The 16204-nt window shown below is 34.7% G+C and overlaps 2 protein-coding genes across 2 annotated transcripts; both read right to left on the bottom strand.

Annotated features, from left to right (window-relative positions):
* Positions 1–13216: 13216 nt before the first annotated feature.
* Positions 13217–14211, bottom strand: LOC103973608 (zinc finger protein ZAT6-like). The gene has a single exon (XM_009388236.3). It carries the CDS (start codon positions 14133–14135, stop codon positions 13293–13295), a length of 843 nt encoding a protein of 280 aa, XP_009386511.1. The 5' UTR covers positions 14136–14211; the 3' UTR covers positions 13217–13292.
* Positions 14212–14977: 766 nt separating this feature from the next.
* LOC135598145 (uncharacterized) lies at positions 14978–16183 on the bottom strand. Its single transcript, XM_065091688.1, has 2 exons — positions 15961–16183; positions 14978–15872 (listed from the first exon to the last, which is right to left on the bottom strand). The coding sequence occupies exons 1-2, from the start codon at positions 16079–16081 to the stop codon at positions 15139–15141; spliced, it is 855 nt and encodes a 284-aa protein (XP_064947760.1). The 5' UTR covers positions 16082–16183; the 3' UTR covers positions 14978–15138.
* Positions 16184–16204: the final 21 nt, after the last annotated feature.

The following is a 16204-nucleotide window of genomic DNA, read 5'->3' as shown; positions in this document are numbered from 1 at the left end:
CTCTATTTTGTAGAATTGATAGAATCAATTTAAACAGATGTTTCAGAAGGCAAATTTACTTTAAAATTTTTAAATTAGGTGTCAATAGAAATATATGCGTATTCAAATAATAAAGTTTTACATAATTCAGAATTTTCACTAGAGAGTTATGAGCAATTTAGTAATAGAAGGTCAGAAGTTGTAATATCTGTTTTACCGAATACATGAGGTCTTTTTATTCATATGTTTGGATAGATAAATTTACTCCAAATCTTTCAATTTTTATATCAAATGAAAGCTTAAGTCTCCTTTTATATGAAAGAGGTTTCTTCTTAATCTGAATTTGTGTAAAAAGTTATAGCCACACGGGTACTGAAAAGTCAAAATCTGAAAAATTTCAGATTCAACATTTGATGTATAAACGACATGGATATCTTACATACAGCCATAATCTTCCAATTTTCTCAAAATCAAGGTGAAAACAAGGATCAAAATTTATCTTCAGGATGGGTTAGAATACTTGCCTTTAAAAATTTTGAATTTCAAATGTGGGGGAATTGATGCAAAGCCTTAAGCCAAGATAAAACCTCTTCTTCTTCAATTCTTTCTCTTTCTCTTCTCCTTCAATTCCTTCTCTTTTCAAGTTAAGTTGGCTGGAAAGTTTTCCTTAATTGTGCCTTAAATTACTTAGGTTTGGCTCATGCTAATATAGCGAGGTGGCAAGCATGCATGGAGGTTTAGGTGTCATCTTTAGAATAAATACAAGTGGCTCATCCTTGCTAATGCCACAAGTCCTTCATTTTATTTTATTTTATTTTATTTTTTTCTTAGTGTGAATCTTTCACAAATCACCTTCAATTAATGAGATTCACACTTTAGTCCCTTACAATATTTTCAATATATAAAAAAAATTTAGTGCTAAAGAATTATTAAAAAAATCCATATATTTAAAAATAAGTCCTTATAAATTTTCAAAAAAATGAGAGATGTTACACATCAACTTATAGAATTCTTCAGTGTAGTCGATGATGATTTTGCTACCTTACTGAAGATTATTAAATTATGAAAAAAGAGTTCGAATATAATTAAATGAAAAAAAATCTCACAATGTCACGGTTTTATCTTCGATCTTCTCTCAAGATGATATCTTCATCTTTCCTTTCCGAAGGTGCATCTCTAGCAACTTGTCATACCATATTGAAGTATAACCTCAAAGTCTTATAACAATTAATTATACTTTTTGGGCTTTGGATGATATCCTTGTACTCAAAAAATTTCTCAACAGTACTATGCTAATCAAGAAACTCTTCATGTTAAAGTCAACCATGGAACTTTAGTAAGTCAATTTTGATGTTGTCATTTGCATGAAAAAATGTCTCCGTGGTTTAGTCTCATACAGTTTCTTTAGATGCAGAGGGATTTATGTCTTCAAATCTATCACTTACGTAACTATAACTTGAGCTTTTAGAATCATCGGTTTTTTGATGTTTAAGGCACATAGTAAGCTCTTCAACTTGTCTCCTTAGTACTTCAATTTTTGCATTCATTTTATCTCTATATGATTGCATAATTCTTTCATCGTCGTCCTCTACCCCCTTTTAGTTGCCATAAGAAAGAAGGACTTTAAGAGCATGGCAAAGTTGTGATACAAAATAGTGTGAAATAAGATGAAGAGAGAAGAAGAAGGTGAGAAAAAGAAGTGAGATATGAGAGAACGAAAGAGATTCTCTTCTTTTTCAAAAAGATAACTACGAGCTGATAGCTCAAAATACAAAAAATTGATAAGGTTATAAAAATAAGAATGCCTCATCAATTTTCCTTCCTTCTCCTTTTATAAATCCATTGGAAAATGAATCCCTCAACCACTTAGTTAATGGTTTACTAAAAGTCAAACATAAATTATAATACATATTAAATTTATGGTACATTGTATTTGGTATTTTGAATCTCCATAATTATCTCAAAATGTGAACTATTTTCTTAAAATTTGAAAGAGTTGAGCTTGAAATTTATTGTCTTGATACTTGAGAGCATTCAATGCTCATTATACACTGCATCATTTAGTTATGGATCTAGAGGATATATTATAATCTGAATTATGTCTCACATATATTGTAACATTTTTTATTTAGTTTCGAATCACATATGGATCAAGATTTAGATTGATTTATAAATATATAATAAATATTTTAGATTAGTAGTTTAGATTGTAAAAGGATATAGATTAGTGCATGAGCCATTGTCAGCAATTTTCTTCTATTTTTAATGCTTCAAATATAAAAATAAAAAAAAATTATGAAAGAACAAAATAATATCGGAAACTCAAAGACATATCAAGTATAACAACTTTCATAGATATTTTCATATTTGATTTGAAGAATGAATTTTTATTTTTTCTCAAAAAAATTTGTTGATGAACTTTCTATCTTTGCAGGATGATGAAACTTCCTTGTCAAAACTTATGATCTTCAACCATAATCAATATTTAGTTTCCTTTTTCTAGTTTGTTTTTTTTAAACTTAGATAATTAATTAGAGATGTTATAAAAACTTATGGAATTTGCAAAACTAATAGACAAATTATCGAAATAGGAATAATTAAGATGGTCAGGCATCACCCACACTCATCCAATTTCTGACACAGATCAAATAAGGTTAGGTTAAAATGACCTGAGCTTCTCCACTTAGCTCTCTGTTTAGCTGCCATCATTTTGTGTGGGGGGTTAAAAGTGTCCAGAGCAAGCAAGCAAGCATTGCCACACCAACCAGAAGATACCATCGTATTGGTATCGTATTGGTAGGTGGTAGGCACTGGCACCACCATGCAAGATAAAAGAAGAACTCAGTCATGGCGCCCACCACTGCGGAAGAACAAAACCAAGCAAGATGGCCACCTGATGATCCAGCATTTGACCCACAAACACTGTCACAGTCAGTCGATACTCTCTCTCTCTCTCTCTCTCTAAGATCCCAGTCTCCCTGCGTGGGAGCGTTACTTCCCTCTGCACTGTCCTAACAAAGAAACAAAGCAGGCCAAAGTCGGAGTAAGAAGAGTGTGTAGCCGTCTTGTGCTTCGGGTAATCAGAGCTCATGCTGCGAAAAAATTTTTATGCTAAGATTGAAATCAAATAAAATTAGATTTAATAATATATTACGATGCGTACCTTTCTTGTTGTTCAGAAGAATATCGTCGGATCTGATATATTAATCTGCAATGTGAACTAGATCCTTCTCCTCTCACCTAGATTGATGAATTAGGGGATTAAGGGAGAGGGAGATTGAAAGAAAAATCTTGATATCTCAACTACATTAAGATGCACTAAGATCACCCCTTATTTAGCCCCTAGAGATACTGTCTATTTATAGGTGAAAGCAGAGGATTTAGGATAAGTTAGAGTTCCTCCCAAGGTTATTTCCTAAGGAATCATACTAAACTTCTTTTCTATTGGTCAATAACCATAATCAGAATCCAATCATATCTATAATATATCTTATCTAATTAAATAGAGCCACATAATCTAATATTCTCCCAGTTGGCCCATTAATTAGTAAGATACAAAAGATTAAAATTAAAAATAAATAAATAAAATTTATTTAAAAATAATTTGACTCAATTGGATTATGAAATTTTAGAAAAACTATATACACGCGCACGAATTTTAAAATAGGCCAATAAGTTTAATAATTATAATAATACTGTATTAAGTCTGACTAACAATATCAGTCATAACGGTTATATGTCATCAGTGTCACACTTCCTTTTATGTACCACAATATTGTTAGTCTTTCCTAATATAGTAAAAAATGACTCCTATAATTTGTCTTGTCAAGACAATCTTGTCATCACATTCAACCATAATATGTATATATAAAATTATGAACAGGATAGTAGAAACAAATAACTTTAAATACGTAAGCAAGAATATCAATTATAGTATCCACTCAAATATTCATCACCATATCCTTTATGGGATTCTCACAAACTCAATCATAAGAACATGTTTTCAAAATACTTTAGGCTATAAGTGTCACGCCCCCCGAATTTAATTCTCGTTTAGGAGGTGTGAACCTAACTCAAGATTGATAATATTATGATTCAACAAACAATCCAGGATCCAATCACACATTTGAGGTCACTAAGAAAAATATTCAAGTCATTCATCTCTACAATCCACAATTCACATAACCTGTGCAGTTTATAATCATACATCATGTCACTAGAAGATTCTTAAAATCCAAAAGCAACTTAACTAAACCATAACTATATCATAAATCCATAAGCGCGGCAATTAATGCAATCACAAAATCAACATGTACTACATGTTTATATCAGTACACAGTTTAGACTTAACATTTCTAAAATCCTGACGTAAGAGGTACTTTTCAAATATTTACAAGATACATCAATCTAGATTTGTCATTGATATTTCATTACACCCAAAAAGAACTTATACAACATCAACCTATCAAGTACAAAATATTTGCCCCAAAATCTTCTAGTCTTCCACTGCCTCAACCCAATTTACACATTTTAGTGAGCGATAAGCTATCCTGAAAAATTTATATAGCAACGGGGTGAGCATATAAAGCTCAGCAAATGACTAACATATCCATAGCAAAGAGGACAGTTTTCAAACAAATGAGGTATCAAAATACAAAGCAGAGATACAAGATGAAACAGTAGCAGGTTTTGTTTGAATGCAGAATTACAATATCATATCGTTCGAAGCACGTTTTATTCATACAATCGAGGAAAGGTAATTGGAGCATATCATTGGCATAAAGAGCATATCGATGACATATGGTAGCTTTCAAGGTATAACAAAGACTTATAACATTTCGGAAATATATCAAAGAACAAAACATGAATAGAAGCTCAAATGTCACATAACGTTGCATTCATTTCATTCTTATCCAAAGCATGCATAGAAACATAGCCAAAGCTTTGGATATCATATCAAACACATAGAAGGTGAAGTGGAATCATAACATAATATGGTCCATCCATTTCTGAATGACCAACAAACATAAGTCTCCCACGTCTGGGAGCTCCATCCACCCACGTCTGAGTGAAGTCATAGGAGGCCGGTAGAGCATCGCGGGCTCTAAGCATAACTCCCTTTACCATTTCTGGAAAAGGTTCACATTTATCCCACAAACACCGGAGTACAAAGGGACAGTATGAATAATGAAATTAGCATATATTGGAAGCACATGCGGAACAATGAAATGTACATATGCCTTTCGAGTCAATACGATACAACATAATCTTTCACAATGTATTCAGATTTGAAAGGAAACAAAAGCAAGAGCATACAAGGATTCCAAGAAACCATATATAGCTCAATTGAAATAAGAAAGTTAGATAAGTTCAATGTCCAAAGAAATGAAACTAGAAGAGGCACATATCGAAAGCAAATGCGGAACGATGGGATGCATGTGCCGAATCATTACGATGCAACCATGATCTTTAGATGATAGTTGCATATGTACAAATAAATAAAGGACAAAAGTATACAGGAATTTAAGGTAATAATGTAAAGCTTAAATGAAGTAAGAGTTTTTGCCGAAATTGATTTCCAAAGAGAAGAAACAAGGAAAGCCGAAATTGACCAAAGCTCGATTCTGGCAGAATTTGATAGGAACATTGTATGAACTATTTGGATAACCAATTATGCTCCAATTTATACAAAATGGTGTCATTAGAAACCTTTATCAATCTAGTTTTAGGAAAATCAAGCTTAACAAGAATTGGAATTTACAACAGGGAGTTACAGATAATTTTGTAGCATAAGGTCTGAAAATATTAGCTCTGTTTTACTGAATCCATAGGGTCGATGAAAGCAGATGTTTCGGTTAGTAATTGTACTCCAAAAATTTCAAATCAGGTATATACAGAAAGAATTTTGAGTCTACCTTCAAATAAATTATACTTTGTATGAATCTGAGTTCACAGCAGAAAGTTATAAGTAGTTAAGCAATAAGAGGCCAGAAATTTTGGTCCCTGTTTTACAGAATCTGTAGGGTTAATTTAAACAGAAGTCTTAGTAGGCATTTAAACTCCAAATTATTCGATCTTAGTATCCAAATAAAGATTTTTTTGTCTACTTTCAAATGGAACAGTTTTTGTCTAAATCAGAGTTTATTACAAAATGTTATGACCGAAACATTGCATAGAGGTCAGATTATCGAAAAATTACAGATTCATAGCTTTATATCAAAACGAAAGGAGGTCTGGTTCTCAGTTGAAATCTTTCAAATTTTGCAGAATAAAAATGGAAACGGAGATTAAGGTTACTGTTGGATGGGGTTAGAACACTTGCCTTAAAATTATTTGAATCCCAAATGTGGGAAGATTGATGAAAAATCTCAAGCTCTTCTTCTTCTTCTTCTTCTTCTTCTTCTTCTTCTTCTTCTTCTTCCCTTCTCTTCTCAAAACTCACGTTGGCTGCAACTCTTCAGGTTTGTTTTCTTTAACCTTTCATCTAATTATTTGGGTTTTGGCTAATGCAAAAGTTGCAAGGTGTCATGCATGCATGAAAGGGGCTAGGTGTCATCTTTAGAGCAAAGATAAGTGGCACCAACCTTAGGTTAGTTAGTGACACATGTCCACTATATATTTTTTTTTCTTTTTTTTTAACTTAAATCTGAATCTTTCATAAATTATATCAAACTTCTAATATTTACTCTTAGGTCCCTAGCCATAAACCTTTAATATAATATTATTTAATATAAAATAATTATTAAATAATCCTTATTTTTACAAACAAACTTTTTACTAAATTTTCAAAAATGGGGGATGTTACAATAAGTCCTAAATGAATGGATCAGCAATCAATATAGTGGAACTGAAGTAATTAATTGACATTAAATGTTTCTGGACTCCTCTTCTTTAACCATCAAGTACTTTATACCATAATGCATAGTGATACAATAGTACTTGTTATTCTTAGAGAAGAAAACTACTACAATGTCATAAAATATCTTTAACGACTTAGTAATTGAGTTTGATTGCACCAAGTCCTGAGATAAAATTTTACAGTCAAAAATTTAATTAGTGACCTCAAAGCATGCCACAAAATCAACTTTTATTATTAATAAATTATCCCTCTAATTGACATAAATATTAACCGTAAGGTAGACTTCTTATTATTGAGGTAATTTATATAATCAGCATCTGAAAAATACCATTATTTCAAACTGATATAATTTTATACATGTAAGCATATAATCCTTTGTCCCTTTTAGATATTTTATTATTTTCTTTATAGTCTTTTAGTGTTTTTACTTCTTTAGTGTTTTTATTTATGGGTAACTCCAATATATACCCAACATTTTAATTGTAAAACTGATATTTGTTCCGACATAGGCTTGAGCATAGACTTCCAACTGTGTATATACAAAGAATATATTCTTTATCTGGTTCTTTTCAAGTCATTTTAAAGTATTTACTATTTATTAAAACTTTACTTTTATGATTTACTGAATAAAATTGTATATTAAAATTTTTTATTGATATATCCTTTCTAAGATAGTCTTCATAATCATTGAGGTATATCCTTGAATTACTCAACGTTAATAATATAAGATGTCTCATTCATATCAACCATCTTAAAACTCTTAGTGACAAATTTCTTGATTTAGTATAATAAATCAAGATCACTATTGGTAAGATAAAATATTATTCATATATAAGATCAATATAATAAACTTACTCCTACTGATATAAATACTGATAAATAGTATTTACCTTAAATCTGAAATAATGATATCAAGAACCTTTATATATCATTATTTTGAAACTTGTTTAAGGTCATAAATAAATTCCTGAATTTGCATACCAAACTTTATATTTCTTTCATTTTCTTTGTAAATTATTTAGAGTAACCTATATAAAGCTAGATCTAAAAAATAAAATGTTTTCATTATGATATAACTCAAACTCATAATGAGTCACTAATGTCATGATGATTCTTAACGAGTTCATTAAAAATCTCATTATGGTCAATATATTTTTTATAAGTAAAACTTTTAACCACAAGTCTGATCATTATATCGTTCGACATTGTCCTTTGAGTCACATTTATATAATAGATTCTTTTACAATTATTAGATAATTTGATAAATTTATCAAACACCATTCTAGTTATTAATTTTAACTTTTTTTTATTGCATCATATTACTTTTCATAATCATTAATTTTCATAATATCTGAAAACAATAAGGATCCATTCTGATTCCTATATCATAATATAATTCGTGTAGATATGCCATATAATAATCATAAATAACAAGATTCCTTTCTCTTTGAGATATTCCCAAGGTTGTCAATTATGGTTGTTCTACAAGACCATTAACAACGATATCAATATAATGTGAGAGTTTAGTACTATTATTTTATTATTCACTTTCATCAAATCGTTTAATAATTTGAGTAACAACAATTTCTCGAATAATAAAGGAGTATTAACTTGTATCTCCTCTATATCAAAATTGAATTTTGAGATTTTTACTCCCACTGATTTGCTATTTTATAGGAATCTTATGTTACGAGATTTAATTGTCTTATTAGAGCAATAAGATATGTACCCCTTTAAACTTTTCAGAATAGATAATAAAATATTTAGAAATAATTATTAAATCTAATTTTTTTTTATGTGAGTTAAAGATTCTTATCTCTACAAGACAATCTCAAATATATAAATATCTTAAGTTCGGTTTCCTATCATTTCATAACTTAAAAGAAGTCATGTAATTTACTTAATAGGAATACCATTTAAGATATATATAATTGTCCTTCGAGCTTTTTCTTACATTGATTTGGGTACAAAAGAATAATCTATCATGCTCCTAATCATATCTATAAGGTAGGATTATATCTTTCAGCAATCATATTCTACTATAACACATCTGATAAATCATATACCTTATTTTTTCAAGAATCTCGTAAAAGAATTAGAATTATAATTAGGTTCATCATAAATATCATAAAATTCATCACCTTTGTCAGATATGATAATCTTAATTTTTTTATCTAATTGTCTATCGACTTCATTTATGTACACTTCAAGAGTGTAAACAGTCATAGACTTTATATAAATTAGATATATATAATCATATCTCAATAGGTTATTTATATAGTGATAAAATGTCTCTCTTTAATGAGACGAAAGTATAGAGTGATAAACATAACCCCAAGGAGTTTAAAAAACTATATTTTATTTTAATATTTAATTGTATGATCATTGTAAACTTAAGATTCATACTATTATATAGAATTCAAAGGTTAATTTTATTGAATCATAGTAAGTTTACAACTACTAAAAGAGAAATAATATTTTAACAATTCTAGGTAAGGAACCCAAATTCCTAGAATTATAAGAACATATGGATCCTCAAGATTTATTAAATTGAATCATCTTTAGATATAGACGATAAATACAAATTAATATCACTTTCACTTTAAGATGATTCCCTATAATGATAAATATCTCATTCTCTTTTGGTTTTATCCCCCTTCATTTTTTTTTTCTTTATGAATATCTATTATTGGTAACATATGATGAAGCATCAAATTAATCCATCAATAATATCTATAATATTTGATTTGAACCATATAAAGGTTATATTTATACCTTTTCATTTCAAATCAAATCTTATAGTCCTTTTCTTTGTTACATAATCTTTGTTATATGAGTAACACTTTATTATGAGGATATTCTTTTATGAGTTTATATAATAATTATAAACTCAAATAACTTATACTTCATCCTTATTTTAGTGTTACCTACTCCCTGAGTAGTGCTCAAAATATTATGAGTTTTGAGCTTACAGCTTTATCATTTATTTTGATAATATAATCTTGAATTCCTCAAATACTATCATATGTCAACTAATGACTTATCAGAAAATTTAAATTAATCCTTAGATATTCTCATGCGCTAGTTGTAAACTATTCTGAAATCAAAATATCATAAAATTGAGTCTTTCATACCTTTCTTGATCAGTCACATTAATTATTTATTTCATAGAACTTTCAATAATTAAGTTTATGTTCTGTTCAATTAATCCGATCAAGGTCTCACTCACTCAATACAATTTATATATGCTCAAGCCATTTATTTCAGAAAGTATAAGGACATTTACAAAAACACAATAAAGGAAGTGCCATAGTAATAATATAACATTAATACCTTAAGTTTCCAAAATATAATGAACTATTGATATCATATATATTTCACCTTTGGGTGAAATATTGACATATCTAATGTTCACTCAAGATCACTTATGGAGAACTGATATCATCCTTATGGAATAGTATTGTTAGCTTTAGGTATACGACCCTAAACTACAAGAATATCCAAAATAGTATCATCCTATCCCATCACATAATTATTTAAAATAGATTCTCCTTTAGGATTATCTAAATCTTCTAATTATATATGTCATCGTGAATATTATTTTATTTAATATAATTTAGGATCAATTCCATAACGTATTTTATAGATTATTGGTCCAGGTCACTTTGGTGACTACAGTATAAAAAGATAAAATACAGTCTAAAATATCCCATGAATGATAAGAACTTTATTTTAATTCATATCTCATAAGTCTATCATCCCAAGCTACTTTGGTAGCTACCGGTCAAATAAAAATTAGGAAGATAAATTATAAATAATATTCACTAAATTTCTTTATCCTGATTCATATTACCATTGTGAATATTATTTTATTTAATATCATTTAGGACTAATTTCATAATATATTTTATAAATTATTAGTCTAGGTCACTTTGGTGGCTGCAAGACTAATACAAAAAATATAAAATATAATCTAAAATATCTTATAAATGATAAGACATTTATTATAATTCATATATCATAAGTTTATCATCCCGGGCTACTTTGGCAGATATCGGTCAGATAAAACTTATGAAGATAAATTACAAATAATATTCACAAATTTATTTATCTTGATTCATCTTAAAATAGTTCAATAATAAAATAAAAATCATAATAATTATTAAATATTAATCAATAAAATAAAAAACTCATATGATAATCATGATAACATATAAATCATGAAGAGTCTTTATGTGAAAAAAAATTATCATTTCATAATTTTAAATATATACATGTGAATAATCAAATGAATATCCAAGAACAATAATTAGATTTTATTTATCATATGTTAAAACATAATCAATCATTCATATGAGAAAACTATAAAAGTAACTATAATTTATAGTTTTTTAATCAAAAATTAAATCAAATCAAATAACCAAAATATAATCATGATTAAATTCAATCATAATTATAATAAATCATATTTATTAAATTTATAATTGAGAATATAACTTAAAATTCTCAATTTTACAAGGGTAAAATTGTAAATATGTTGAAAGGACAAAACTTAATTATATAAGGCAAAACTGTAATTTATATAGGGCAAAACTGTAATTTGGCAAAACCCTAGCATCAAGGGCAAAACTGTAAATATGCCAAAAGAATTAAAGGATATTAATAAAATACAGAAGGTCAAAGTTGTAGAAGGGCAACCCTAGGGCAAAAGGTACCCACTTTGGCAGTCCCATCTCCACCTCCTAAAGACGGCCCCACCAGAATGTCACACTCGAGTCTGTTGTGTACACTCAGATGCTTCAGCTGGCTGCTAAGTATACACAACTTCATGTACTCCATTCAATTGATTGCAATAATTGCCGAAACAAGAATTCCTGCAGATTTCTGCATAAAGAAGAACTCAAACAACTCCACCTACGGTCTCATAGATCACTGCAGCATATGTTCATAATGTTTCTTTTTTGTTCATTGTGTTTGTGTAAAATAAAATAAACATCAGCAGTTAGTTTTAGATGAAAAGAAGATAATCTCATCATAAGCATGATTATTTAACTATGGTAGCGTTGTACTTAGGAAATTAGCACCTAAAGAAAAGAGTGCAACTAAACTAAGCATGAGTGTCTGCGTATCATCTATCTCACTCCATATTTACATGTCAAAATTTGCCAGAAAAATAATTTATCTCATTGTAATATTTATTGACCAGCAAATGATTTTTACTAACGAGAAACAAAACTCACTCGATTCACCAAAAATCATTTCACGACCTGAATCATAATCACACTGAAGAAGCACAACAGCAATCCATATGAACTACGTGAGAAGCCCAAGCGTTCGCATCAGTAATTGCAACCTCGAACTGTTGATGATCTTGTGCAAATTGCACAGAGTTCCAGTTTTTTTTCTAAAGCAGAATTTTTTAAGACCAAACTGAATCAAATTGCCACACGTTGATTGTTTGGCTCTTACTGGGTGTGTGAACTGTACAGTGACATACGCATGCTAAAGATAGCAACAGCAAGGTCTGCTTCAAGGATTGGACTTGGAATAAGTCATAGAAATGGAGATGACCAGGAATATAGCATGCAAGTAAAGCATACAGAAGAAATATACATCTTGGTTATTTGTGTGAAGACAAGTTTGTAGATGTCAACATGAAGAGATGAACGTTTCACAAAAGAAGCACGCTCGTCCAGTTCAGAAGAAGTCAAATGAGGAAGGCAAACAAAGGTGATAACTGGCATGAGTTCATCTAACATGCAGCACTTTCTAGGATCAAAGATGAGCAGCCACTTCCAATTGCCTCTTCATTCCACCTATTATGATGTATATATAATTACTACTCCACAAATGTTTCTCTCCTTTTTCCAGCCTTGACCATTATGAGAGCCAACAAATATCAGCAACGACCACAAGTTTGACCTTCGCAACTGTTGTATGTCATCATGACAATACCTTCACGATTTATCCGAAGCATATATTAAAACCTATGTATGTAGTCATTTATGAATATTCATGCCCTAAGATAATGCTTTTTTTTAACAATTAACAAGCGAATATATATATATATATGTATGTATGAAAATACATTTCTTAGAATGTTTCCTACGGAATTCAATTATCCATCCCAACAATAACAATAATACTAAGCTGTCTTCTTCCTAACTTAAATTGATCGAAAACCCGGTCCACACGGATCGTTCTTGCAAGACCCGGTCCACACGCAAACCGATACCAACCCGATAGACCCCGATGATGGCGGCTACTGAGAGGCTTGACACGGGTGCATGACGTGCATGCGTGCACGCTCACACCTCTCGGATGTCGTCTATCACAAGCAACATGGCATATCAAATCTCATCCTTTGCTTCAGTAGACTAAAATAAATCCAAGAGTGAGCAGAAATATAATTATTACATATAAACAAACAAAAGAATAAAATTGAACACATCCATCATATGAAACTAATTAAGGTCGGTAGCGGTGGTTCCATGTCGGCTTTTACCGCCGCCGCCAACGGACGTGCCTTCTTTGGGGTCAGCAACAGAGGGCTCAACACCTCCTCCCCCTCCTCTTTCCTTGCTGCACTCAACCTGCCGACGAGACCCGTCTCTCGAAGCTGCGGCTGTGGTGGCCGGTTCAGGTCGAACCCCCGGTCCCTCCCCGAGCTCGCCGCCCCTGAAGATGACGCCGCCGTCGCGGTGATCGCGGTTCCAGCAGTGGCACGGCCGCCGATGACGCCGTCGTAGTGGCACCTCATGTGCCCGCCCAGCGCCTGCCCCGTCGGGAACGACTTGTGGCACACTGAGCACTCGTGAAGCTTCCCCAGTGATCCTGCGACCACGACAGGAGCTCCGCCACCGTTCGAGACCGAGGCGGCGTCATCACCTCTCGCCGCCGCTGTCGTGGCTGCGGGCTTCCGGTGGCTGGTCTTGTGCCCCCCGAGAGCCTGGTAGGACGGGAACGCCTTCCCGCACACGGAGCACCCATAGGACTGTGCTTTCGGAGGCGGCGGGGGCAGCGGCGGCGGTGGCACATGTTCGTGTTCGAACGCTGCTCCGCCACCGACGTCGCGGGAGAGCATCACGAGGCAAAGGGCGTAGAACTCCTCCTCGGTGTTGAGGCGGCGGCGGGAGAGGCGGTCAGCGTCCTCATCGGGAACTTCCGGAGAAGAAGAGGGGGAGGGGCGGGGGCGCTTCGACCGCTTCCCCTTCGTCGTGGACCCCACCTGGTAGGGCGGTGGCGGCGACGACGATGGCGACGGCGAGGGCGTCTCTTCTACGGCATCTACGGCCATCAGATCCTTGCTCTCTTTCTGGATCGGACAGACGATTCAAGCAGCCAACAAGACGAAGAGCGACGAGACGTCTCAAGATATATATAGAGAGAGCGAGAGAGAGAGAGAGAGAGAGAGAGAGAGAGAGAGATGGGATGGCAGAGTGGAGTGGCGTTGCGGTTGGCACGCTTGAGGCGGCTGAGAGACATCAAGCCAAACTTGGATGGGATCAATTCACGGGTTATTGTTGTAACTTGCCCGCTTCGTTTACCTGCTTTGTGATTGAATTAAGGCGTGGACCCACAGGTATCCGTGAGTCGTCGTCGCTACCGTCGTTTCCGAGTGACTCGTCGGGTCGGGAAATAACGTCTAACCCACGAAAGAAAAATCAAACAACGACTTGAGACGCAAAGCATGACTGATTGGGCATGCGGTGACGAACGACGCGGTGCGGTGAACGTCGTTTGTTGGCCGTACAAGATGACAAAAGAGGGCACATGGTGCTATTCGTGGTCGAGCCACGACTTTTAGTGCACGAAGATACTGACCGAGTTAGCCCCACGTGCTTCTCACTCTTGATGGCTAACAGGCGCGGACGTGGTAAGCGTCAACCGGTGCGATTATGAAGAAGTCAACGGGTTATTTTTGACTGTGGATTTCAAGCCAATATCTTTCCTTAAGATTGGATAATTCTAGAGATTAAACTCTTCCTGCTTAGAAATGCAATAGATAAGCATGATGTACGTATGTATGTCGCTGCGTATGACCTTGTTACAAGTCAGACCTTTTGTCTTACTGTCACCAAGATGTGTTTGATAGTACGTGTGTGTGTGGCTCAAGCTTACTCTGTTGACTATGATCACTTCTTCCTCAAGGGCGAAATCAATAGATTGATTGCTATGTCCAATCCTTACACAATGCAAAGATTACATGAGAAAGAGCTGCCTCTCATCATCATCATCATCATCATCATCATCATCATATCATCAACATGAGGAGAGAGGAGAGCGAGAGAAGAGACAAGTCACCAAACCTTCCTTTCGCCCACAAGTCCCGAAACCTCCTCCCACAGCCCAAGACTCCCCACACTGGCCACCCCTGCCACACTTGGGCTGCAGGCCACCACCCTCCAAAACCCCGCCCTGATCTCGTCCCTCAGCTGCTCCCTCTCCCACCCACAGTAGCCATCGAAGAACCTGAAGTCCCCCGCCCCCACCACGTCCCTCTTCACCATCTCCGCCGCGCACCCCACGCACTCCTTGGTGCCGTAGTACAGCCCCTCCATCACCTCCTCGAACACCCCGTCCTCCCCTCCTCGGGGACCGACCAGGAACAACGCCTCCTCCAGCGGCCCGCCGAAGAACAGCGGCCGGTCCGAGAACACCCCCGCCACGTCCAGGTCCACCGAGGGCGTCTCCTTGATGGACATGAGCGATGGTCGGTTGAGGATGACGCCGGTCGGCCCCAGCGGGCCGGCCGAGAGGAGGAGGATCACGGTGCGCTCGAAGATGTGCACGCCGTCCAGCTTCTCGGTGGCGATGAGGAGGCAGCCCCGCTCCGGCTCGTGCAGCAGGTGCGCCCACTTGTCGCCCACCGGCTCCGGAGGCGTTGGGCTTCGGTCCATGCCGCATAGAGCAAGCGATGCGGCAAGACTGGATGCTTGCTCGCCGGCGACCAGCCTTGCCCTGAAGGATCTCCAGTCTGATCTGATCACTAACTCGCCGTTCTCGTCCTGTGGCTGAGGCCTGAGATTGCAGCCTGGTAGCTTGGAATTAGCTAACACCATGACACTCTCCACCCATCAATACCAAAGACCTTGCCGTGGAGAAGGAAGAACAGCACTTACAAGTTACAGTTGAAGATGAGGTGCCACCGCTTCCATGGAAACCTTGACCGGACCTCTTCTTGTGGAGGACTGGCGATTTCGGCTTGAAGGATTTGCAGGTTAGGAAACAGGATGCCTCCATTGATGCTTATGGCCCAAAACTCATTGGCTTTCTAAGCTTATATATGCCAAAGCAGACAGAACAACGAAGCGGGTGCAGATGATGAAGAAGCTCCACCACCAAAAAAAAAGGAGCAAGAAAAAG

Source organism: Musa acuminata, chromosome BXJ2-1, assembly GCF_036884655.1.
Source record: "Musa acuminata AAA Group cultivar baxijiao chromosome BXJ2-1, Cavendish_Baxijiao_AAA, whole genome shotgun sequence".
NCBI classification, from domain to species: Eukaryota; Viridiplantae; Streptophyta; class Magnoliopsida; order Zingiberales; family Musaceae; genus Musa; species Musa acuminata.
Note: the sequence above shows the minus strand (reverse complement) of the source record. Positions and strands in the feature narration are given on the sequence as shown.